The sequence below is a fragment of the Trachemys scripta genome, chromosome 9, assembly GCF_013100865.1.
Source record: "Trachemys scripta elegans isolate TJP31775 chromosome 9, CAS_Tse_1.0, whole genome shotgun sequence".
NCBI lineage: Eukaryota > Metazoa > Chordata > Testudines > Emydidae > Trachemys > Trachemys scripta.
Window position 1 is genome coordinate 67,595,983 of NC_048306.1, and position 24,325 is coordinate 67,620,307.

Below are 24,325 nucleotides of genomic sequence, written 5' to 3' on the forward strand. Positions count from 1 at the left end.
GGCCGGACCAGTTTGTTTACCTGTCGCGTCCGCAGGTTTGGCTGATCATGGCTCCCACTGGCTGCGGTTCACCGCTCCAGGCCAATGGGGGCTTCAGGAAGCCGCAGCCAGCACATCCCTCGGCCCGCACTGCTTCTCGCCGCCCCCATTGGCTTGGGACAGTGAACCGCGGCCACTGGGAGCCGCGATTGGCCGAACCTGCGGACATGGCAGGTATGCAAACCGGCCAGCCCGCCAGGGGCTTTCCCTGCACAAGTGGCGGAACAAGTTTGGGAACCACTGCTCTAGAGGAATCGTCAGAGGCAGTGTATTTAACTCTATTACAGCACCATGTAGTGACTAAGGCCATGTCTACACTAGTGAGCTTACAGCGGCACAGCTGTACTGATGCAGCTGTGCTGCTGTAAGATCACTCGTATAGCTGCTCTGTGCCGATGCAAGAGAGCTCTCCCATGGACATTAAAAAAAAACAACCAAAAAAAACCAAAAACAAACACACACCTCCACGAGCAGTAGTAGTTATGTTGGCGGGAGAAGCTCTTCCGCCAGCATAGCACTGTCCATACCAGTGCTTCTGCCAGTGTAAATTACATCGCTTGGGTTGTGGTTTTTTCATACCCATGAGCGAAAGAAGTTCTACTAACAAAAATGGTAGTGTAGACATGGTCCGACACAGATCCTGAACCGGTTAACAGATTCTGGAGGAAAAGGAATCTATGGGCTTGTCCATGCTGTGCGTTAGTGCACACCAGCTAGAGGTGTGGATTCTACTGTGCACCAGCATGCCATGCACTAACGGACCTGCATGGACCTTAGAAGTTCTCACGCATGCTGATGTCAACAGGACTACACCAATGCACTACATCACATCGTGTAGGCAAGCCCTTTGTTTAGCACTCAGCAGCAGTCACTTATTTGTTCCCTTTGTACAGCACCAAGAACCAGGGCTTCTGGTCCAACATGGGCTGCTAGGTGCTACCACAATATGTATAATGAAGACAACAGTGCTTGTGGCTTTGAAGATCCCTTACAAAGAAAACAGGGTGTGCAGAGACAGAATTGAGAAAAAGCAATAAGAGCAGCCTTTCACCAAGCCATTTTTTGGTTGGCCTGACAGCATTAATGTACTGGTGGCAAGAAACCACAGCTTCACAGGCTACATAGATTTTTCTATAGCACTATTTCACAATACACTAAGGAACATTTAACACAGAACAGGGTCTCAAGCCTTGCATAAACAATATTTCATTGTATGTCACTTATATTTAGTAATCAAGGGCTCTGTAAAATCTGGCTACTCAGTGAGTGACTTCTATACTTAATATTCTGTTTGAGGAGAGGGGAAGGGCTAAACTACAGTACCATTTTACTGAGACAACTAAGAGCAAATATTTTGTCAAGTCTGCATAACCCTACAGGGAATTCAATACAGTCTGCAATAGGGTGTTGCCTCTTGTAGTGCCCTACAGGAGTCTTTCCAACTATATTAACTAGAACAGATGTGGAGAGGGCACCTTTAGGTCAAACATGGCAGAGATCTATTATGTGGTCCATCCTTGTCTTTAATATGGAAGTGTGGTCTGTGGGGACTTGAGGTTTCAACATGCAAAGCTTCACCTTTGTCCCCATGGCCAGGCTTGCACTGAACAAAGCTCTACGGTCTTCGTGGACTTTGTCACTGCCCTTATCTTTATGGCAATTTGATATTTTTTATGGAAGCTGAGGCACTGAGCTCTGATTCCTGGCCAGTTACCAATGCTTGGTTAACTTGGGGTGACCTGATCTAGGACAGAATAAGCTGGAAAGCATAGCCATTGCAGAGTTCACAAAGTGGCAGTACCAGATCCTTTGACCTAGCATTTGCGCTTACCTCTTCTCTGCTGATATCCATATTCCAAACGGCAATTCCTCCATCAGCTGAACATGAGACCAGTTGCCGCGTCAGCTGAATGTAACAAATGGCCTGCACCTTGTCACTGTAAACAAAGTGGACACTTTATTCTTCCAAACATTTAAGCAAAAGCAACATCCCTAACAAGTCTGGGTTTGAATTTTAAGAGTCACCTGGAAAGCTGAAAACAATGTCAGTAGCCAGGCATGGTCAGCTGTAGAACTATTTTAAAGCAAGACCACTAAGTAGTAACCTAAAGTGCCTGAAACGGAGAATCAAAGTTTAGAAGCTGGGCTTGGTACCCTCACTACCAAGTGTTATTTCAGCACTGAAGTAGCTGCTATAGAACAAAGTGTTAGTATAGAAGCAGCAGGTTTGACCTGTAAGCTGAAGATACAGCATCATGTCAGTGGTTTGCTAGTGAAGCCTAACAACAAATGGAATGCATCTCAGGTGACAGGGGTCTGAACTGAGCGGAACTGCAAATATGCCCGTCTTCATCCACACTATGTCAACTGAATACCAACTTATTAGGAGACAATTGTGAGAAAATAGTCATCAAGGAATAATGTCCTTAAAGATTCAACTGGAAACCCTTTCGCTGATGTACGAGTTGTTAAGGTTGGCAGAATTCAATTTAAAAGATTAATATTTATTTTCATCTATTTATGTTTTTTCAGTTGCAGGAAATTATGGAGGAGTCAGACCACAGGGTGGTCAGAATAATTATTTAACAGTAGATGTTGATTCAAAAAGTTATAAAGCTTTAACTGTTCAAACATCATCAACATCACATGTCAAATGAGGTAAATATCTTTAAACCAAACTAATAAGTTTTCAGGCAAAGTACAAAAAAACGCTGCTTCCTTGTAAATTTTCATTATTACTGAGGGAAGTATTTTTTCATTGGTTTGTGCATGTGTAGTAGAAATTGGCGTTTACGGACATTTACCAATAAAAATCTAATCCTGCCAAGCCTAGTTACTGTGATGCAATTTCTTAATCTCTTCCCCACCCACAAATTCTTGTTTCCTTTAATCATGGTGTTCACTCACTGTGTGAATATCCGCTTTCTTCAAGGAGGAAAACTGACTTACAGAAAAACAATTTTGATATAGCTATCCAGAATGGAAATCTGTTGTGGATCTCCACGCTTTTAGTCACACATCGAATTTTCACTGTTTTGCAGTTTTCAGTTCAGAAAGAAAAAACACTGCTTTTGAAATGGAATGATTTTTCCCCACACTTTGTAAAAATTCTGCCACCATCTGTCCAGTGTGAGATTAAACAGGAAAAACTAATAGTTGATACACACAATCTTCCCAACAGGATACATGATGGAGGAGTGAAAGAAGCAGTGGAAGGTCCTCCAGTCACATAATGTCAAATTACACTATTGTAGCCAATATGTAAAAGTGAACAGTTGCATGTCAATGCACAGAAGAGTGGGAATTCATGTGCACTTTTGAGAAGTACAGGAAGTCAGCATAGATACTTTAAAAATACTAACTATGCCAATAAAATAATTGTGATTTCATGACTAGTGTCTAAGATGAAGAGGAAGCATTAGACTAAAGGATTGTACATATTCACACTACTATGCAGATATCATTGTACATTTCCACCCCCATCCTGCACAAGCATCCTCATGAAGGGTACATTATAGCAGTGGGACTTTACCTCCATGCAGCAAAAACTCCCAATATTAGCTGGAACACAGCTACAACACTGCAAACAAGGGTAGTCTCAGTACTGTCACCCACCTCTTTATTCTGGGAACTATTTTTATTCTCTGATCTCATCACTTCCCACATTTAAGTCATAGCCAAGAGAACAAAAATGCCTCTTATGACAGTAATGTTGCTCTGAGATTTGTTCCCCCCAGTCCCTATTCATCACAGTCTTAAGAGTACTCTGAAACATGCTATCTTGTCTAGATATTATTCACAATACTTGGGAGTTGTCACATTTAGTCTCTCTGAAACCCCACAAACTAGTTAAGTATTTGGAAAAAAATAAAACAGCAAGTCACTGCTACATACTGATGGCCCTGAAGCAGCAATGTTCGGCCTTTCCTTCCACCAATATCCCACAGAATAATGCTGTGATCAGATGCTCCAGAGAAGAGTAGCCGTTGAACAGGATCCCACCACAGGGAAGCAACACTTCCTAAAAATAAATAAATAATAGATAAAGGATGAGGTAATCTCTTTTATTGGACTAGGAGAGATATGCTTTGGAGATCATTCACAGCTCTTCATTCATGCTTCAGTTCGATCAAAGGTGATAGTCCCCATTGTGACTCTAAGAGCATAGTTAGTAAAGAAACTCACAGCCTAACAGTTTAAAGTCACTGAACTATCATCAGTTGGACAATCAAACTTTAAAAGACAAAGGATAGTGAGCAACTGGATAATTTGGTTTGGTAGGACTAATGCATATTTCTAAAATGCTCATTGTTGGTTAAACAGTCACAGGAAAGTTCAGGTTTTCATATAACACTAAAGCCATTTTTATTTGAAAAATGTAAATACTAACGTTTAATAAAGAACAAGACAAGAAGCTAAGCAATGGCTTTGGTTTTCTAACAAGATGAGCTATAAATTAGGTTAACAGCTTCCCCAAGTATATGTATATCTGCAGCCTAATAATTGTGTTTAATACCATTCCTTACTGGGCTCTTTGTAAGGTGAAAATAGCCATTGTGACAACTGAATCGATCAGGCAGCAATTTATTCATACCAATACATTAACAATACAATAATGCATACAACTGGCAGTTGAGAGGAATACAAGTGATCAGTCATTATACACTGACCTCTTATGTAATTAGCTCTGAATACAGTTGTGCTCTGACAGTATTCCAAATAAAATTATTCCAAATATTTTAACGACAGTGAGAAACTATCAGTCACAGGACAAACATGTTGCAGGGCAAAATGGCTCCATTGGTTTTTACAAAGAGATTCTTGTATGTGTTTCATACTCCTCATTAAAGAGCCCTTCAGCGTAACACACTGGCTTCGTAATTACTGAACACAGAATGCATGGTACTACATTAGGCCACCGCTGTCATCCAAAAAAATGAAAGGAGTAGAATTACACTATTCAGCTGGTGATTTATTTTAAACCGGGGTGGGAAAACTACGGCCCGCAGGCAGCCTATCAAACCTTTTAATTAACAATTCAGTATGGCATCTAGTCATCCGTTTACATGACATGCAAGCTACATAGAAAGACACTTAAATTCAGTGAGCTATACAATATTAAATCAAAGCAGATTTTCAAGTGTCTGATCAACAGAATACAATAGACTAATTCATACTACACTCATTAAGTAGCAGTGTTAATTCAAATGACACTCATTTAGCTTGAGATCAATATAAGAAAAGCCCACAGGCAGAGAATTCTGTAAAAGAATCATCTTATTTTCATTCTGTTCCACCTTCCCTGGTGCAGAGATTTCTGTGGTCAGGAGGGATCTGACCGATGAGAAGGACGTGTTACCAGGAAAAATGGCAGAATTAGAATTGGTGAGAGGTTATAAAGGTCCTTGCACCTTTAGCTAAGGTACACAGAAACTGGTGATTTGCAGGCTGAACTGACTGTTGCAGCGGTGGCACATGATTTTGCAACTGTTTCTACTAGGGAATGACTTTTGAGGTGGCAGAATCTGTCCCAGGGTTTGTTAGCAACAAGAAGGAATCTTGCGCTGAAAGCCCCAGAAGGGAGGGTAAAGTCACATGTGCTGCTGGGGAAATAGGAGTGTCTCTAATTCCTCAGTAGCAGTGGAAAATGGGCCATTGGGGGCAGGGATGGTCGTGACCAGTTCCTGTAGCCCTAGGGCTCAAGGCAGGTCCCTGCGGGAAGGGCTGGATAAAGCCAGCTCCTGTCCTGTGATCATCTCCCTGGGGAAGGAGATGGTACACCTTGTAACAGGGAGGCCTGCTGACTGCCAGGAAGTTGTAGTTCAGCAGGGGACAGACCTGGTCCCAGGGTGCACAGAGACATGTATCCCAGAGATAGAAGTTGAGGTCCTGATGACCACTGCGGTGGGAACAGACCCAAAGGGCTCTGTAGCTGGAAGCAAACCCAACCTGAGGTGTTTTTTTTGGGGGGGGGGGGGAGGGGGGGGGAAGAGAGGAAAGGGGTGGGAATTTGCTGGCCAGGGAAGGGTCTCTGTCATAGCTGTAGCTGTGAGCCCACAGCTGGATCAGAGTCGCCTTCCCTTTTGGGGAACACAGGGGTGTCTGCCTCAGGGGGGAACCCAGAAAGGGAAGTCCAGATGGAAGGTGAGGGGGGAGAGGATGGTCTGCCCACCTTTTGTAGGAAGGCATTTCCCCAGAAGGAGGGTGAAGGATCTGCATCTGAAATGCCAGACCCCTCACCTGTGGATCATGTCTTAAGGGAAGATGGGGGGGGGGGTCAAATCTCCTGGAGGGGAGAGTCCATGCAGCTGACCTTTTGGTAACAGAGTGGGGTGACTTACCAATCCAAAGCACTCTATTAAAGAATGTTGTTCCTGCTACACTTGTCAGAGATAAAACTGTCTCTTGCAGGCAGGAGGAAGAGAGTTGCATTTGGGAAGCTTCACAAGTGGGTGGGGCCAAAACAAAGATTCTAGAGGGACGGGCTGAGGGGACGCATGGTTGCAGTACACCCTTTCCTTGCCGAAACCTCAAACACATGCCTGAATTGAGAGCAGGGCTGATTCTCCAAAGAGGCAGGAGAATCTATGTCTGAGCACCTACCATGGTACACGAAGGGATTGGGAAATGCAGTGGACACTGGGCAAGCCAGGCTATGTGAACAAAGTCTGTCCATCATAAATTGGCTGTTAATCTTGTGTCTTTTGCTACTCCACCTATGGTTCAAAACAAGGGAGTTAATACTAATGGTAAACCCTTTGAAGATGTGCGACATACCTGATTTGGGGGGAAAAAATTTGTACATGCTAGGGGTGGTGACAAGACAGTCCCACAAGCACGTTGCTTTTCAGTTTTTACCTGTAAGCAGGCTGGAAGCTTGGCACAGCAGCAAAAGCATAACAGGCCTACACTGCTATGTGGAAGGGGGACTGGGACACACCGCCTCATGGCATTGGTGACTAAATGCGAAGACATACATTTTAATAGCAATACTACACCCCAATACGTTTGCAGGCACCTGGGAACCAGGAACCCCAAATCTTTCTAGGACACCTATGAATGACACCATAGGATTTAAAGGTACTGGAAGGGGGCATGACCAGAGACAAACAGGGATTTTACATGTACTGCCTCTGCCATACACAGTGTCTAAGATTCTGGCAGTAAGTTCAGGAGGAGGGTGTGATGTTGTACTCCATAATGTTTTATGGAAATATGCTTATGAGTGTGAATATGATGTAACTGGAATATGCTTTATGCAAAAGATCTCTTGTACAGTATCATCACAAAGCTTATGATCTACTGAGTGCGTTCATCCCACTTGTTTACATGTATTATTTCTATGTCTGGAGTTAGGAGAATAAGATGTAAGCTTGTATTACTGATGTAAACATATTAAGTAGAAGCCATTAAAGGTGCTTCAGAATCAATGACCTGTAAATGGCTCTGTTTACTTGCAAACCTTCCCAGGTAGGAGCAGGCCAGCCCTGGAAGAATGGAGGCTGGGGTCTCACAGGACATGTGAACATGTCACCTGATACTGGAATTCATCTTAAACCTAGTGCTTTTCCCATTTAGAAGGAGGGGTGGGGACCCAGAGAGAAAAAGATTCCCACCTTGTGACAAAGCATTAAAAGGGGGTGGAACAGAACAAAGGAGGCTGTCAGTCATGAGAACATCCCTGCTTTCCACCTAAGATGTCTGCTGGAACTAACAAGGACTGTACCAGGGGAAAGGATTGGGCCCAGAGTAGGAAGGAGTTTAGTCTGTGAAAGCAGCTTATTGGAACATCTCACCAAGGGTGAGATTTTACCTGTAAATAGTTCCTTAATGTATTAGGCTTAGACTTGCGCGGTTTTGCTTTATTTTGCTTGGTGACTTACTTTGTTCTGTCTGTTATTATTTGAAACCACTTAAATCCTACTTTGTATACTTAATAAAATCACTTTTCTTTATTAATGAACCCAGATTGATTAACACCTCGGGGAGCAAACAGCTGTGCATCTCTATCAAAGAATCAAACTTTAAGGTCAGAAGGGACCATTATGATAGTCTAGTCCGACCTCCTGCACAATGCAGGCTACAATCTCAGCCACCAACTCCTGTATCAAACCCCTAACCTATGTCTGAGTTACTGAAGTCGTCAACTTGTGGTTTAAAGACTTCAAGGTGCAGAGAATCCTCCAGCAAGTGACCCGTGCCCCACGCTGCAGAGGAAGGTGAAAAAACCCCAGGGCCTCTGCCAATCTGCCCTGGAGGAAAATTCCTTCCCGACCCCAAATATGGTGGTCAGCTAAACCCTAAGCATGTGGGCAAGACTCACCAGCCGGACACCCAGGAAAGAATTCTCTGTAGGAACTCAGATACCACTCCATCTAACATCCCATCACAGGCCACTGGGCATATTTACTGCCAATAGTCAAAGATCAATTAATTGCCAAAGTTAGGCTAGCCCATCATACAACCCCCTCCATAAATTTGTCAAGCTTAGTCTTGAAGTCAGATATGTCTTTTGCCCCCCACTGCTCCTCTTGGAAGGAGGTTCCAGAATTTCACTCCTCTGATGGTTAGAAACCTTCATCTAATTTCAAGTCTAAACTTCCTGATGGCCAGTTTATATCCATTTGTTCTTGTGTCCACACTGGTACTGAGCTTAAATAATTCCTCTCCCTCCCTGGTATTTATTTCTCTGATATATTTATAGAGAGCAATCAAATCTCCTCTCAGCCTTCTTTTGGTTAGGTTAAACAACCCAAGCTCTTTGAGTCTCCTTTCATAAGATAGATTTTCCATTCCTTGGATCATCCTAGTAGCCCTTTTCTCTGTACCTGTTCCAGTTTGAATTCATCTTTCTTAAACATGGGAGACCAGAACCGCACACAATATTCCAGATGAGGTCTCACCAGTTGATTGCTGCGTTCGGGAGGCAGGAGAGGGAGAGAGGAGACACGACGAGCCCTCGCTCCTCCCCCCTCCCTCCTGCTGACAGCAATCAGCTAGCTTGCGGCGTTTTGGAGGCAGGAGGGAGGAGCAAGGACTCTGTGCGCAGGCTCCCCCTGCCTCCCAAACGCGGCAAGCCAGCTGATTGCCCCGGCGGGGGGGGGGGGGGGCAGGGGAGGAGCAAGGACTCGATGTGCCTCCTCTCTCCCTCCCCTGCCTCCTGAATGCGGCAATAAACTGGCTTGCGGAGTTTAGAAGGGAGGGGAGAGAGGGGGGAGGAGCCAGGATGCAGCATGCAAAGTAAAGGGGGAGGAGGTGGGGGGGAGAAAAGGTGGGTTAAGGGTGGAGGCTTGGGGGAAGGGGTGGAGTGGGTAGGCTAAGGGTTGAGCCCTCCGCCCCTGGTGCTTGCAGAGTAGGGGAAGCTGCCCTGGAACCTACCCTCCCCTCCTCCCCCATTTACATTGATTCTTATGGGGAAATTGGATTTGCTTAACATCGTTTCACTTAAAGTCGCATTCTTCAGGAACATAACTACAACGTTAAGTGAGGAGTTACTGTATTGGCAATACCTCCCACCTTTGTGTCATCCGCAAACTTTTAGCGCATTCCCACTTTTTGTGCCAAGGTCAGGAATAAGAAGTTTAAATAAGATTGGTCCCAAAACCGATCCCTGAGGAACTCCACTAGTAATCTCCCTCCAGCCGGACAGTTCACCTTTCAGTACGACCCATTGTAGTCTTCCCTTTAATCAGTTCCTTAGCCACCTTTCAATTTTCATATCGATCCCCATCTTTTCCAAATTAGGTAATTCCCCATGTGGAACTGTATCAAATGCCTTACTGAAATAGAGGTAAATTAGATCCACTGTGCTTCCTTTTGTCTAAAAAAGATCTGTTACCTTCCCAAAAAAGGAGAAGGTCAGGTTGGTTTGGCACGATCTACCTTTTGTAAAACCATGTTGTATTTTGTCCTAATTACCATTGACCTCAGTGTCCTTAACTACTTTTTCCTTCAAAATTTTTTCCAAGACCTTGCACACTACAGATGTCAAACTAACAGGCCTGCAGTTACCCAGATCACTTTTTCCCCCCTTTCTTAAAAATAGGAACTATGTTAGTAATTTTCCAGTTATATGGTACAACCCCCTGAGTTTACAGATTCATTAAAAATTCTTGCTAATGGGCTTGTAATTTCATGTGCCAGTTCCGTTAAAGTTCTTGGATGAAGATTATCTGGGCCCCCCGATTTAGTCCCATTAAGCTGTTTGAGTTAGGTCAGTGTAATAGAGGGTGGACAATTTATGAGTTTACCTTGTATAAACTTTATACAGAGTAAAATGGATTTATTTGGGGTTTGGATCCCATTGGGTGCTGGGTGTCTGGGTGCTGGAAACAGGAAACCTGCTGGAGTAGTTTTTGGGTAAAGTCTGCAACTTTGGGGGCGTGGCCCAAACCTGGGTCTGTGTTGCAGCAGGCTAGCATGTCTGGCTTAACAAGGCAGGGTCTGGAAGTCCCAAGCTGGCAGGGAAAACAGGCTCAGAGGTTACTTCAGCATGTCAGGTGACAGTGCCAAGGGAGTCTCTGTGACCGAACCCATCACACACATAAGACATAAACACCTAAGAATCTATATCAATCACCACCATAATATCTATACATCTTAAATACAACTGGGTCATGCAAAGCTGAGCCAAAACTTAACACTGCACATATTGTGCCATACATCAGGTTACAAGAATTAGTTTTAACTCAATTACACAGGCCTTATGCTATTCTACCAACACCTTAAGATATGAAGTTAAGTCCAAAGCATGAACTCGAGAATTTATCCCATAATTTATGAACTCCTCTAAATAGCTTTGCAAAGTTTTCTTACATTTGATTAAAACATGCAGTGATAGCAATGTTGAACACTGTACAAACACGTAAAAGACACTGCCTTAAAGTGGTAACATTCTAGACACTAAGATGGAGCCATTCCTTCACGTTAATGAATATAGGCTGACATTTTGTAAGGTGAGCCATCTTGTAAGGTGGGCTATGCATATACATATGCACCATTTAAGGCAATTACTTTGAAGCTCATGCTCTGTAACTGGTGCCTAGGATGACGGCAACGTCATCCATAGCAGCTCGTAGCCCAGAGTTCCCTATGAAACAAGTAGAGTTCTTAGTTACTTAAATATCCGGCTAATTTAAGATGTACGAGTTTTGTTGGTAACATCTCTTTACAGAGGAAGCTTTATTCAGCAAGTGGTGACAGGCAATGAATTTGAGAGCTTAGGTCAGAACCTGCACTTGATTACATTTCCCATCTTTTGCTGATAGAAAGTTGTATTACCAGAGACTGAATTAGCCAGGGAAGTGAAGGGGAAGTTAGTTTACCTTCATGCCCTTTGAGCGTTGTGATAACCGTGCATTTGTTCTGTTCAAGTTTCAGTAGCGTGATCTGTCCAGAGTAGTCCCCAACAAAGGCATGCTGGGTTTCGATGTCATATCTGAACACAAGTCAAGGAATACCACCAACTATGCTCAGTCTCACTTGCTTCTCTTTACAGCAAAAATACTCTGCCAGATGACTAAAAAACAAACAGGTTAAAGCAACAACCAACAGAAATCATACTGGAAAGATCTTTAGCAGCCCATAAACAAATACTAGAGTGCTGATGTAGTTTAAACCTGTAAACAAGGAAACAAAGGTTTACACAAAGGGTATGTTTTTAAAAAAAAAAAAAAGTTTAAACTTCTGGTGAAAGCAAAGCTGAAAAGTGCAAGAATAATTGAACCTTCAATTAAGGATGTTCCTGAAACTTAAGAGGAGCCAAAATATTTTATGAACTAGACTGGAGACTTAGAGACAGATCAATAATCTGCTTTTAACTTACCTGAAAGTGCAGAAGAACTCATGGAATAGAGTCTTGCCTCCATAAGGTACCTTATATTCAGATTTAATGACAAACAGGATCAGAAATTACTCGTTTACTTCAGTTAAGGAAAGCAGGAAAAATAGGAGAGAGTGTTGTTGCTACAGAAGGGCCTGGGGGAAGCCAGAACCGTGCCTCTGGAGTTCCTGGAAATTCTAATTAGCCCTACCTTCCATGGCAGGTATATCTACTGACCTCCTATTTGCATTATAGGTATTCCAGTAATACTTTAATCCTGGTGATAAAGGCCCTTTGTGTGGCACTGTACAAAAAATAAGACTGTCCCTGCCCCAGAGACCTTACAACATAAGTGGATAAATCCTTTCCCTCCCTCTGTTTTGTAATGTAAGCTGAATGATCAAGATACTATATGGCAAACATAAAAGTTCCTTTTCAAAAGCTTTCCCATTCAGATAAGAAGTGGTGCCTGAAGAGCAGCTGGTATTGCTCTATCCAGAAAACAGCTGGCACCACCTACTCCTGGAAGGGACTTCCCCAGTCCCTGAGATAGGTTTATTGTTTGCTCTCTGCTGAGGCCACCACCAAAAGACAAGAGGTAACTAAGAGGGGTTTACTGTGTAAAAAGAAGTGCAGTATAACTAAAAAATTGTCACCACAATGGGGAGAAAGCTGTGCTTCCAATGTCTTGTTAACAAGCATGAGGGGGTTAAGAATTTGAGCATCCGAAAATAAACAATCCTGCACCTGAGAAGCCTATATAGACAGGCGGTCAACTGCAATGTCTCAGACTTATCAGCATTATTCCATCCTGAAGTTTAGGTGTCCATTATATAAATTATAATATATTGTTTTATCAGACACTACACTAAGAAACAAAATATTACAGAATGGATGTTTGTATAAGCTTTTGAAAAAGATCATTAACTCATGCATCAGAGAAGCTTTTAACGACTGTGCTGAATATCAAACGTATATACTGACAAGCGGGTCATTTGCTCCCTACTGTTAATGATTCAAGCACACAATGTGTCGACAGGAAGCAATTTCCTTTGAAGAAAATAAAGACTGTGCCATGGAAAGCTAAATGAAACATTTTCTGTTAAAAAAGTATTCTAAATTTCACCCTTTCCTTGGAGCAATTTGTTCCAGATATTCACTGAAATGACTGAGGATTAGTTAATGACCAGAGTTTCCACCGGATGCTTATGGATGAGAACTCAGGGGTTGGGGGAAGAGAACACTGGATTGTTTTGTGAACAGATCTTGTAATGAGCACTTATTATGCACAGTACTGTACTGTTATGTCAACATACCTAACTTGGAGACTGGTGTGAAACAGAGCATTGCCAAGAAAGAACAAATGCAGGAAGACAGAGCTACTTTCAGTTTGTTGCATTGTGTTTTGCAAGTTAAGTGTGGTAGGCCAAATCAGTGCATAGACCTCAAAAGAAAACACATGCTTCAAAGCAGTGTCATGCTTCATGCTGAATTGCTTCTTTTCTATTTGGTATAGAACCAATCCCTTAGCACATGGTTTGGGGAACTATATTGCTGGAGGGATACCATTTTTAAGAGGAGTGAGGCGACTAGTGGGAGGGACACAAAGGGGACACCAGCTAAGGGGGGCATGTGACCCATCCCGCCCAGGACATGACCCCCCCCCCATGTGACTCGCCCCTGCTCTGCCCCCAGCCCAGGGGCTCCAAGCTCTCCCCATCCCCTGGCAGGGAGAGGGAGAGCTCTGCTTCAGTCCCCCTGGCATGTGTGGAGCCACTAATAGACTCTCCCAAGCAGCCTCCGGCCACATTGCTTACCTAGGACAGCCCACGCAGGCAGCGTGGCCGGAGGCTGCCTGGGAGAGTGCAGCCACTGCATGCCGCACCAGGCAGCGTGGCCAGAAGAGGAGAGGCTCTGGCCCCATCTCATCCCTTCTGACTCAGGCCCTGCCTCTTCATCTCTTCAGCTTCCGGCCTTTACCTCTCCCCCTTTGGGCCCCCTCCACAGTCGCCACATGGCCTCTGTATAAGATCACTGCTGTAAGCCCCAGAGTCTTAGACACTCTGTTAAACTGCACTCCATATACCCTGCATTCCCTTGCAGATTCAACTGGATACCTACCTACCAACCAACCATTCATGGCCTAAGCTGTTTAGGGTTGCCACATTCATGATGGGAGGTGACTGCAGTGATGACTATATTATCTGTACATGAGACAAGTTTGCAAGCACTTTGGAAACCACCAGGATGAAAGACACTAAAATTAACCTGACATTTTATATGAAGTGTTTACCATCAGAGCACAATAGAGAAAACATTAGCATTCAGAGTTCCTTTTTGGGAAGGAAATTTGTGGCAGGAAAGCAAATTCCAAGGAGCTAATGAATATGGAGGTCCAGATACTTAGTGATCTTGAAGAAAGTAATAGCACATTAGTGACCTCTTGAGATTTAAACGGAGACAAATTAACATCAGTGAAGGCAGAACAATAAGATAAAGGAACCTTGAAAGATTATAGACAGGCAGAAAGGAATAAATAAGATCCAGCTTGGAAACAGATGTAAATTAATACAGCTATGGGAAAATAACTGGGCACACCTATTCAATAAAAGGAACAAAACCAGGAATGTTAAAATATCCAAGGACAAGAAATCTGATACAAGCTTGCAGTATTAAGCAGTAAAAAAAGATACTTTAGTTTTAAACTGAGGATACACAGGCATTACATCAAGAGATATTAGACCCCGTTTATAAACAGTCCTGGCTACGCAGCTTATGAATTAAGCTCCCACCTAAGCATTTCATTCCCAGAACCTGGTAACAGACAAAATGGAGTGAGTCTAGAAGAGATCAACAAACATGATCAGGAAGCTGGAGGAATTAACAGACTTGGTAGGATAAAAAGATACATAGTTTGGCAAAGGAAATTGACACATCAGTCTACAATCATGGAGAGAAGAGTCACCAAGTACAGCACAATGGCCTATCATTAGGAGTAATGAGGGGAACCCTTAAGGGTTAACAAAGGGGAAAACTTTCCAACAACAAGATCCACTACGCAGAGGAACAGGCTTCCAAGCCTGTCACTTTGCAATTTTAAAGCTGTCCCGGACAGAAGACTAGAAAATACACAGTAAGGAATACTCCTACTGAGGGACAGGGAGAAGAGAAAGGAAGAAAGAACCATAAGATCAACCAGTTCATTCTTTTCTCTGTTTTGATTTGCTAAATCTGAATTGATTGTGGAAAATATGGCACATGCTAACGGGACATGAAATAGCCTAATGAAGGGAGCTGGGTAGGGGCTGATGGGTAGAGAACTACACCCCATACAATATACATCGTGTGAGATTTATTCTGGGATATAGATTGAGGGCTGGTCTACACTACAGTTAAGCTGTTTTATGTCAACCTAATTACATCAGTGTCTACACTACACCTGCCTCCTGCCTAAGTAAGTACACTACTATACCGACATATCTACTCCACCTCCGCAAGAGGTGAAAGACACTATGCCGACATAAGCCTATGTAGACACTACGTCCCTTACACTGGCTGTTGGCAGTCTTGTCAATTTCACAGCGGCCCCCACAACACCCCAGCAGGAGCCCGGCAGCCTTGTCAATTTCACGGCCAAAGGCCTCCCCCACTCCCAGTAGGGAATGGGGAAAGAGGGTGGAGGGGCAGCCCACCGGGACCACGGGGAGCCAGTGGGGCAGCTGGGGTCCTGGCAGGGAGCTGCCAAAGGGGATGAGTCTCCAGTCTCCCAGCTCCCCACACTGGCCTTCTTCGGTCAGTGGAAGTGCTCCTGGTGAGTACACGTACCACCGACAGAAGGAGGGTAATCTGGACATGCACCATTGCAGTAATTACTGCGGTGGCTGTAAATTAATCCAATACAGGTCAACTTACATTTCTAGTGTAGACATTCCAAGTTAAGGCATAGGGTGAGATATAGCAGATGGCTTTTTATTTCACACAAGTGCAGATGAATATAACATGATTACACCAACAACGCTCATACTTTGTGTTATGTATAGAATTTCTGGATAAGATACTTAAGTTATGCACTGAAGGCACACAAGATGCCATGCTATTTCCATCTTTTTAAATCTAATCTGCATACCATACAAGATACCTGTTTCTGTTCAATTACTAAGAATTCAGTTTAATCCCAATTTTTAAGTGTGCATAGGAGGACAACAATCATATGCGCATTTGTAGATTGTCTTTTTAATTAAAAACGTTTCTTTGAAGAAAGAATGACCTGGACAAATGGCATAGCAAGTTATATATGTGCTGTGGAGAGAAACTGAAGAACAGTCGTTTCAGGTTTCAGAGTAGCAGCCGTGTTAGTCTGTATCTGCAAAAAGAACAGGAGTACTTGTGGCACCTTAGAGAGTATCTTTAAGATGTATTCTTGTAATTTTGTAAGCTAGAAGCTAAGCATTTTAAAGAGTCCGAACAGCAGAACCCTACTAATTCATACTATTAACTGGTGGGAGCCATTGTAGATTGTGAACTCTAAGAATTCAAATAAGTGAAAAAATACACTGAAAAATAAAATAAAAAAAGATATAGCGTCACAAGATGCAACTGGATTTTGCCAAGTGTAGTTTAGCATTAGTTATTTAATACTTTCTATGCTAACTATACTGCGGTGGATTTTGTAATAAAATTTTGTCTTGTGGTTTGTTAGTAATGTGATCATTTTTGATGGATACTGTAAACATGAAGCCCAAGAGGTGAAGTAATGTCTTCCCAGCATATTCCCACTCCTGGTGCACATCCAGCTGACACACTTGTCATGGCCAGTACTGATAACCCACTCTGCTCCCAGGCAGAAAATGACAGCCGACACCCGATTTTGATGAGCTGTGGAAATAAAGCAAAGGATCTGAGCACTTCAGATTGAAGTATTTCTATCAAATCTTCTGTTGTACAGTTAGAAACACAGGTTGAAGTGTTACCAGGAAAAAAAAAAAGTAATAATTGCAGTAAGAAAGAATTTTACCTTCACTGTCACACTTACTGCAGCCCCAAAGTTTGATAAGGTTAGCAGAGTTCTCAATTTATTTTGCATTTTCCATCTCAGTGATTGGCCTTTAATGAACCAGCCATATCAAAAAAAGAAGTCAGCTCATTTGAATCTTCCTTTCATTTAGTGATTTCCCTCACATAGAAATGTGAAGGTTCCTCTTCTTTGAGGGCATGTTGACAACTGAACTCCAGTGAGCACACTCTGTACAGTGTGAGACCATTTAATTAAGTAAGAAGATGTAGAGGACACAGAAGTGAAAGAAAGAATATAGGGGGAGGGTGTATTAGAGATACTTCTTTTGGACTGAAATGTAAAGTCATCTGCTTTTAGGATAAAGGGGCTTTTGTAGCTTTTAAAAACAAGGTCTCTCTTTTAAACAAGAACACCCTTTTCCATTAGAGTACGATAGGAAGTCATAAAACAAGCTGTATTTTGTTTTCCTACATTTTTGGCCTTCAGTACAAAGTCTTCTGTACATCATCAAGTTATTAATTAATAACTATGGAATAGTAGTGACTGAATTTGGCTGTACATTCTTTAGAAGGAATACTAAATAATGCTTGGAAAGAACCTTGTATCTTCCATCAACGTTAGTTTTAATAGAGTAGTCCCCTCTACTGCCAGAGATACCTGATGAATGGGGATCTTGTACAATTTCATTCTTGCTGCATTACTCAATTCTTACTACTTTAACCAAGACCCAAGAGCCTCAGTGTTTAGTAACAGGCATTTTGGCCTAATTATTGCACCTAAGTAAGTACTATCCTCTATTAGGACAATACCACCAAACTGTATTTAAAGAGCAGACTTCCCCTTCCCTCTCCCCCTCCCCTTTATATTAGACACCAGTACTGTATCAGTTTCTTCCCCTTTAGAAACCAAAGTCATCTGCAGATTAAAGCATCCACAAATGTATTACCACTGTTCAGTGCTGAACAATATAACCAGAGTTAGAGACATTCAGCACACTGGCTTACAGTTTTGTGAGGTTTTAATACAGCTCCTACTCTCAATCCTTTGGGGATTGCTAGCTCCCAACTGTGATGACCTTCACGCTGCAAATGTTGCAGCCTCCATCTCCTACCCACAAACTTCTAAAAAAAAAAAAAAAAAAATTGGGTCAGACTGTTAGAGGGTTTTGTTTTCTTCGGCTCTGAATTCAAAGCTTTTCAGAAGGAATGTTCTCCATAGCCAACTACATCACAATGAAGCCAGCAGCTTTGTAGTAAGACTACCGTATGACCAAAAATTAATTTTCGATTTTAAACATTCTAAAATCCTATACTTGGGCTACACAAATTGATCCTATTTTGATTAAAAGGTAATTACCAGTAATTTACCAATATCTTTCATACTATTAAAGTTAGAGTCAATGTCCGTATTTGGCCTAGGCTTAATTATGAAGATGTATCGAATGTTTTAAAAATCTCATCTGTGAAGTAAACACATTAGCAAAGACCCCATGCTGTATTACCTGGGTACGTCTTGACAAAGTTCATCTTATTAAAGTCTTCTGAGATATGGAATTCCTAATACCAAGGAAACACACAGTTAGACAAAGTAAAATGGCACATCCTCTCAGGCTGAAATGGGAATCAGACTGTCTGAGGAAAATCTTTGGCATCAAGAACACAGCAATAACCTCATATAAACAACAGACTTAAGCTGGCAGCCAATAACAACCTGTCATGCTACAAAAAAGATGGTTTGTTCTCAGGGCTTGTCTACACTTGAAACATTACAGCTGCACCACTGAAGCACTTCAGTGTAGACACTCACTACAGCGAAGACAGTCCCATCGCTGTAGTTAATTCACTTCCCCAAGACAGTAGCTATGTCAGTGGAAGAATTCTTCCATCGACCTAGTGCTGTACACACAGGGACTTAGGTTGGCTAAACCAGGTCACTCAGGGGTGTGGATTTTTCACACCCCTGAACAACATAGCTGGGTCAATCTAATTTTCTAGTTGCGACCAGCCCTTAGAAGCCACAGGCTGGCAGATACTACACTCAATACCACCTGACCACAGATTGAAGTGCAGATTTATTAGTATCAGCTGCATGGAGATGGATCATGCATCTTTTCAGCAGAGGATTTGCATTCAGAATCAAGTTGACCAAGACAATGTGTTGGAAGGAAAAAAAAGGGGAAATTTCATCAGGTATTAACAGTTACCCTACCCTGCATCACCTTGTATTTTTAATGGTTTCTTATGGAAGTGAAGCTTTTGTTAGTCACAAGTTCTCATCCCTTCTCTGAGGTTAATTGTGTGTTCCCTCCACCCTTTTCTATTTGCAACAGAGGATTGCTCTCTGCAACATTTTTTGTGGGAGAAAGTATATGTGGCAACAAAGGGGGGAAACCAAGAGTGTAAAAACATGACAAGAAAACAGGAGAGACAAGGACAAAGCAGAAAGGATGTAGCCTCTGCACCAAGGAATGAGGTGAGGGATGCATGGTTGGGTGATCCCACACAAGGGACAGAGAAAGGGCTGGACACTAATGCCATAGAGCAAGGTGTGCAAGAACTATGGACTAGAATCATACACACAAGGACATGAAGCCCCACAGCAAGGAAACTGATGTTACTTCCCCTAAAATACAAACAGTTTTCAAGTATCAGAGGGGTAGCCGTGTTAGTCTGAATCTGTAAAAAGTGACAGAGTCCCGTGGCACCTTTAAGCTAACAGAAGTATCAGAGCATAAGCTTTCGTGGGTGAATGCCCACTTCATTAGATGCAAGTGGAGTGATGAAGATGAAGTGGGCATTCACCCACGAAAGCTTATGCTCCGATACTTCTGTTAGTCTTAAGGTGCCACAGGACCCTGTTGCTTTAAACAGTTTTCAGTTATTCTATAGTTTGATTTAAGTATAAAATAAAGGGCTAGATATAGGCTGGCTATATATACTGCTCATGGACAATTCACTCAAGTCTGCAACTATCCAGCCACTACCAAAGAAGCTTCACAATTAATTTGTGTTCTTAAAAGAAACTGCAGCAGCAACAACTTACCATAATGGCACCATTATCCTGGCCTACAAATATTCTTCTGCTGTCATGATGATAAGCCATAGCTGAACAAGGAGCTGCCAAGAAGATCACCACAAGACAATTGTTAAAGTACATATCATATCACAATTAACACTGAAAGTTTTTGGCCTCTAGGAAAAAAGATGCCTGGTTTTGATAAGCAGATTGACAGTCAAGCTCCAACTGAAGAGATGGTCTTATTTTATTGTGTGCGTCTGCTTCGTTTGAAGCATTTGATTCCCTGTTGCTAGGCTACACAAGGCACAGTAGTGCTGTAAAGGAAATACACCCCATTAATTCCAGCCACAAGCTGGAATGAACAAATGGAATTTGACCAGGGCTGAAAATCTGGCTTGAAGAGTTCATACACAGAAGCGGACATCTAAAAGTGAGGCTTGCTATGTTATCTCAAGTTCAAAGTCTTTGAGCTGCACGACAGAGCAACTATTCATGACCATCAACATCTTTCTTGAGTGGGCATAAGGTACCACTGGAGGAGGCAGACTTCAGGGCAGAAATAACATTCCATCACATGTTAACCTGGTGTCTGACCATGCATTTCAAACCTTGCACATCTGTTGTGGTAAACAATCATATTTTGCAATTCTGTTGGCAACCACGCGAAAAAAAGATAGTCTCTCATGTGATTATAGGCAGGCTATTCTGAGGGCCCATTACAAAACTAGAAGAAACCTCAAAAAGGGAAGAATGTCTTTAGACGAATTTAGTGAGAATGTGGTGAACAGAGCTACAAGACAGAATGAAAAAGGAATTAAAAAATTTAATGCAAAAATAAATAAGGGTGACAAATCTATTTCATCACAATTTCTACATCATTATAATGGTAAATCATTTGCAACACTAGACACTTCTTTTTGTGGAGGGAGGCTCTGATTTACTGTTTTTGCTCTAATACCTTGGCAGATATTTCTTTGTACATCTAATGCAACTTAAAGTTAACGATTCTTTCCTGTTTCCTTTGATACATAATGCTAGACAAGACCACTCCAATAATCTAATCGGATCTCCTGCGTAACACAGGACAAAGAACCTCACCCAGTAATTTCTGTATCAAGCCTATAACTTCTGTTTGAGCTATAGTAGGTCTTTGAATATCTAGTCTTGATTTCAAGAGATGGGGAATCCACATCATTGCTAGGCAAACTGTTCCATTGGTTAGTTACCCTCACTGTGAAATGAGGGCCTTATTTCTAATCTGAATTTGTTTAGATTCAGCTTCCAATCCACTGGATCTCCTGTCTTTCTGCTAGATAAAAAAAAAAAAAAAAAAGACATTAAATCTCTTTCGCACACAGGCACTTGTAGACTGATTACATCACCTCCTTAAACTTCTCTTGAATAAACTACATCGATAGAGCTTTTTTAGCATCTTATTTGAAGGTTTGTTTTCCAGACCCTGAATCCAGGGTGGATTGTTGGGGGCAGAATAGATCTGGACAAAGAGAAGAAGTCTGGAGATAAACGTGAGAAGGGAGGGACAGGCAGTAGAAACAAAAGTGAAACTGTTTGAGCAGCATATTCCAGAAGTCTTGAGGTCTTTCTGAGTGTAGCCTTCATTGATTTGAGATCTACCATGTCATTCTCTCACTAGAAGGGAAAACCTATAATGGCAGCAGGCCGTAAAAGATCTAGTTTGGGAATAAGAACCATTCTAGAAATATGTTTGCTGATGATGTTTTAAAGAAAGTCACACCAGTGAACTGGTTGAAGTCAATTAAGCACTTGGATTCAGAGACTGTTGAAGTGATAATCTCACTTTTAACAGCAGTAGCTTCTTCTGCCCGTGTAGAAAGAAGATTTTCTTCCTTTGGACTAATTCATTCCAAATTGAGAAATCAATTGGGACCTGAAAAAGCAGGAAAGCTTGTTTTTCTTTTCCAGATTATGAACAAACAGGAAAATGATGGTGAAGACGACTGAATTAACTGCAGAAGCCAATATTTTAAAGTTTCTCATGTTGACCTGACTGACAGTCGATTTAATTTTTTTTAAACTATTTTAAACAATTTTAACAAAAACAAACCTGATTTTAAAAAACTTGAATGTTTAATGAAATTTTTAAAAAATCATATGCTTGTTTTTTAAAAAGTTATATGTTTACTGTTCTGGATTTTTTTGTTCAATACATAATGTTGTTGTTTTACTTAAATAAAACAATTTAAATGTCTATCTGGTGATGTTCTCCTCCTAATACAGCCTGGCAAGAAAATCCTCCAAATATTAATGATTAAACTGTTGAATTGGAGATATTTATTAAATCATTGGGAGGTGAACTATCTGCTTCAATTACCTTTGGTAAATGAAATAACCAAACACTCATTCATTTTCTGATATATCTGTAAAACTAATCTGAAAAGTTTTCAAAATAAATCACTTTAAAAATGTATAGTCTAAAAATTAAACCTACATCTATCTCAAGAGTTGTGAATAATATGCATTAAGATCATAACAACCAACAAGAATGCACTTTTATGTAGAAATCCATGATTAAGTTGAGTCTTCCTGATTAGTGATTTAAATCAAATCCACCTTGCCTGAATTATTCTTATAGCTCTTTGCTGAACCTGATTTTTCAACTTTTTTTTTTTTTTTTTTTTAAAAGGTGGACACCAGAACTGGACACAGAATTCCAGCAATGGTCTCACTAATGCCATATGCAGAAATAATGCCACCTCCTGAATCCTTCTTGATATTATCCCTCTTATACATCCTAGGATCACATTCACCCTCTTAGCTACACCATCGTATTGGAAGCTCATATTCAACTGGTTGTGTTCTATAACCCCTAAAGCTTTTAGAGAGAGTCACTGCTTTTAGGATACAGTCCCCAGTCTTACAAGTGTAACCTACATTCTTTGTTCCTAGATGTATGACCTTGCATTTGGCAACATTAAAATGCATGCTCAAATAAGCCCACCAAATGATTCAGGTCTTATAACTAACCTGTTCCAATTATTTACCATTCCACTAATTTGTGTCATCTGCAAATTTTACCAGCAATGATCTTATATTTTCTTCTACATCACTGACAAAGATATTGAATAGCACTGGGCCAAGAACAGATCCCAGACAGGCCCCACTAGAAACACTGGACCACTATTCCCTGTTTACAATTACTTTTTGTGAGCTATCAGTTATTCATCCATTTAATATGGGCTGCATTGATCTTCAAGAGATTTCTCCTCAAAACCGAATGTTACGTGGGAATACATTAAATGCCTTACAAAAGTCTAAGTATACTATGTTTCCACCTTTATCAAGCAAACTCATCTAAAAAACTAAATAGTAAATTTGACAAGATGTATTTTCTGTAAAGCCATACTGATTAGCTTAATCATGCTACAATCCTGTAATTCTTTCTGACTGCATCCCAGATCAGCTTTTCCAAGGCTGGGATTTTGCCTGGGATTGATGTCAGGCTAACTATCCTACAGTTTCCTAGGTCCCAATTTACAACCTAATTTCTTTCAAACATTAGCTTTTTCTAGTCCTCTCGACCTTTGTGACTGCCCCAAAATTTGTTTTAAAGATTTAATGGTTGAGAAAAAATGATGCTGATGCACAAGTTCAGTGGTTAGTTCAGCTTAGCCTAGAATTAAGATTTGTAAATTGGCATGCAGCTGTACCAGAGAAAACAGAGCAGAACATTAAGGGCCAAACCCTGCAGTCCTCAGTCAAAGCTCACACTGTCTTCAACGGTAGCTTTGATTATACTGCAGGGTTTGGCCCTGTTTGTGTATATCCTACATGGTCATGGTTTAATACCATTTATGTAAAGCATCTAGGTAGCCGCTCTACATTTAAGTAGTGATTATTTAGGCAGAAAGATTAAAGCAGAAGAGATTTTATGGGCAGTATGTTCAGGTTCTAAGAAGTGATGCATCACAACTAACAGTAAGTATTTCCCCCTGTGATCAACTCCTAAATATTTAAATACACTAGCAGGACCATGTGCAATAGCAACTTTTGATTCAAATAATATTACATAGATAAACAAGATGTTCTTTCAGTTTTTAATTTCTCATTAAGAGTTTCAAGACTACACATTCAGAATCCAGCCCACACACACACACCCACCCTAGAAACATTAAGTCAAATTCAGACAAAATTTGAGAGTGTTCCTTTAAAAAGTGCGTGTAAGTGTAATGTTACCAAACTATGAGACATTACTAAAGATGCTCCCCATTATATGAATTGGCACAATGTCCTTTAAAACACCACGTAAGAGTGAAGAACTATTTTGACAAAAAATTAGTACATTTATGCTGAAAAGTTAAAAACCCAGCAAATATTTCTGTTTCTGAGTTATCTACAATTAGTGTTAAATTATTGTAATTCAAAAGGGATTTTGCATAGCCCAATCATAAACA

General features: G+C 41.4%; 1 protein-coding gene across 1 annotated transcript in view; it reads right to left on the minus strand.

Annotated features, from left to right (window-relative positions):
* WDFY1 (WD repeat and FYVE domain containing 1) overlaps positions 1-24,325 on the minus strand; it is a 43,094-nt gene that overhangs the window by 6,090 nt on the left and 12,679 nt on the right. The window contains exons 3-8 of the mRNA XM_034781052.1: positions 19,917-19,990; positions 18,376-18,430; positions 16,585-16,735; positions 11,364-11,476; positions 3,934-4,060; positions 1,871-1,976 (exon numbers count right to left, since the gene is read on the minus strand). Coding sequence (XP_034636943.1) covers positions 1,871-1,976; positions 3,934-4,060; positions 11,364-11,476; positions 16,585-16,735; positions 18,376-18,430; positions 19,917-19,990 — 626 coding nt within the window. The remainder of the gene's footprint in view (positions 1-1,870; positions 1,977-3,933; positions 4,061-11,363; positions 11,477-16,584; positions 16,736-18,375; positions 18,431-19,916; positions 19,991-24,325) is intronic.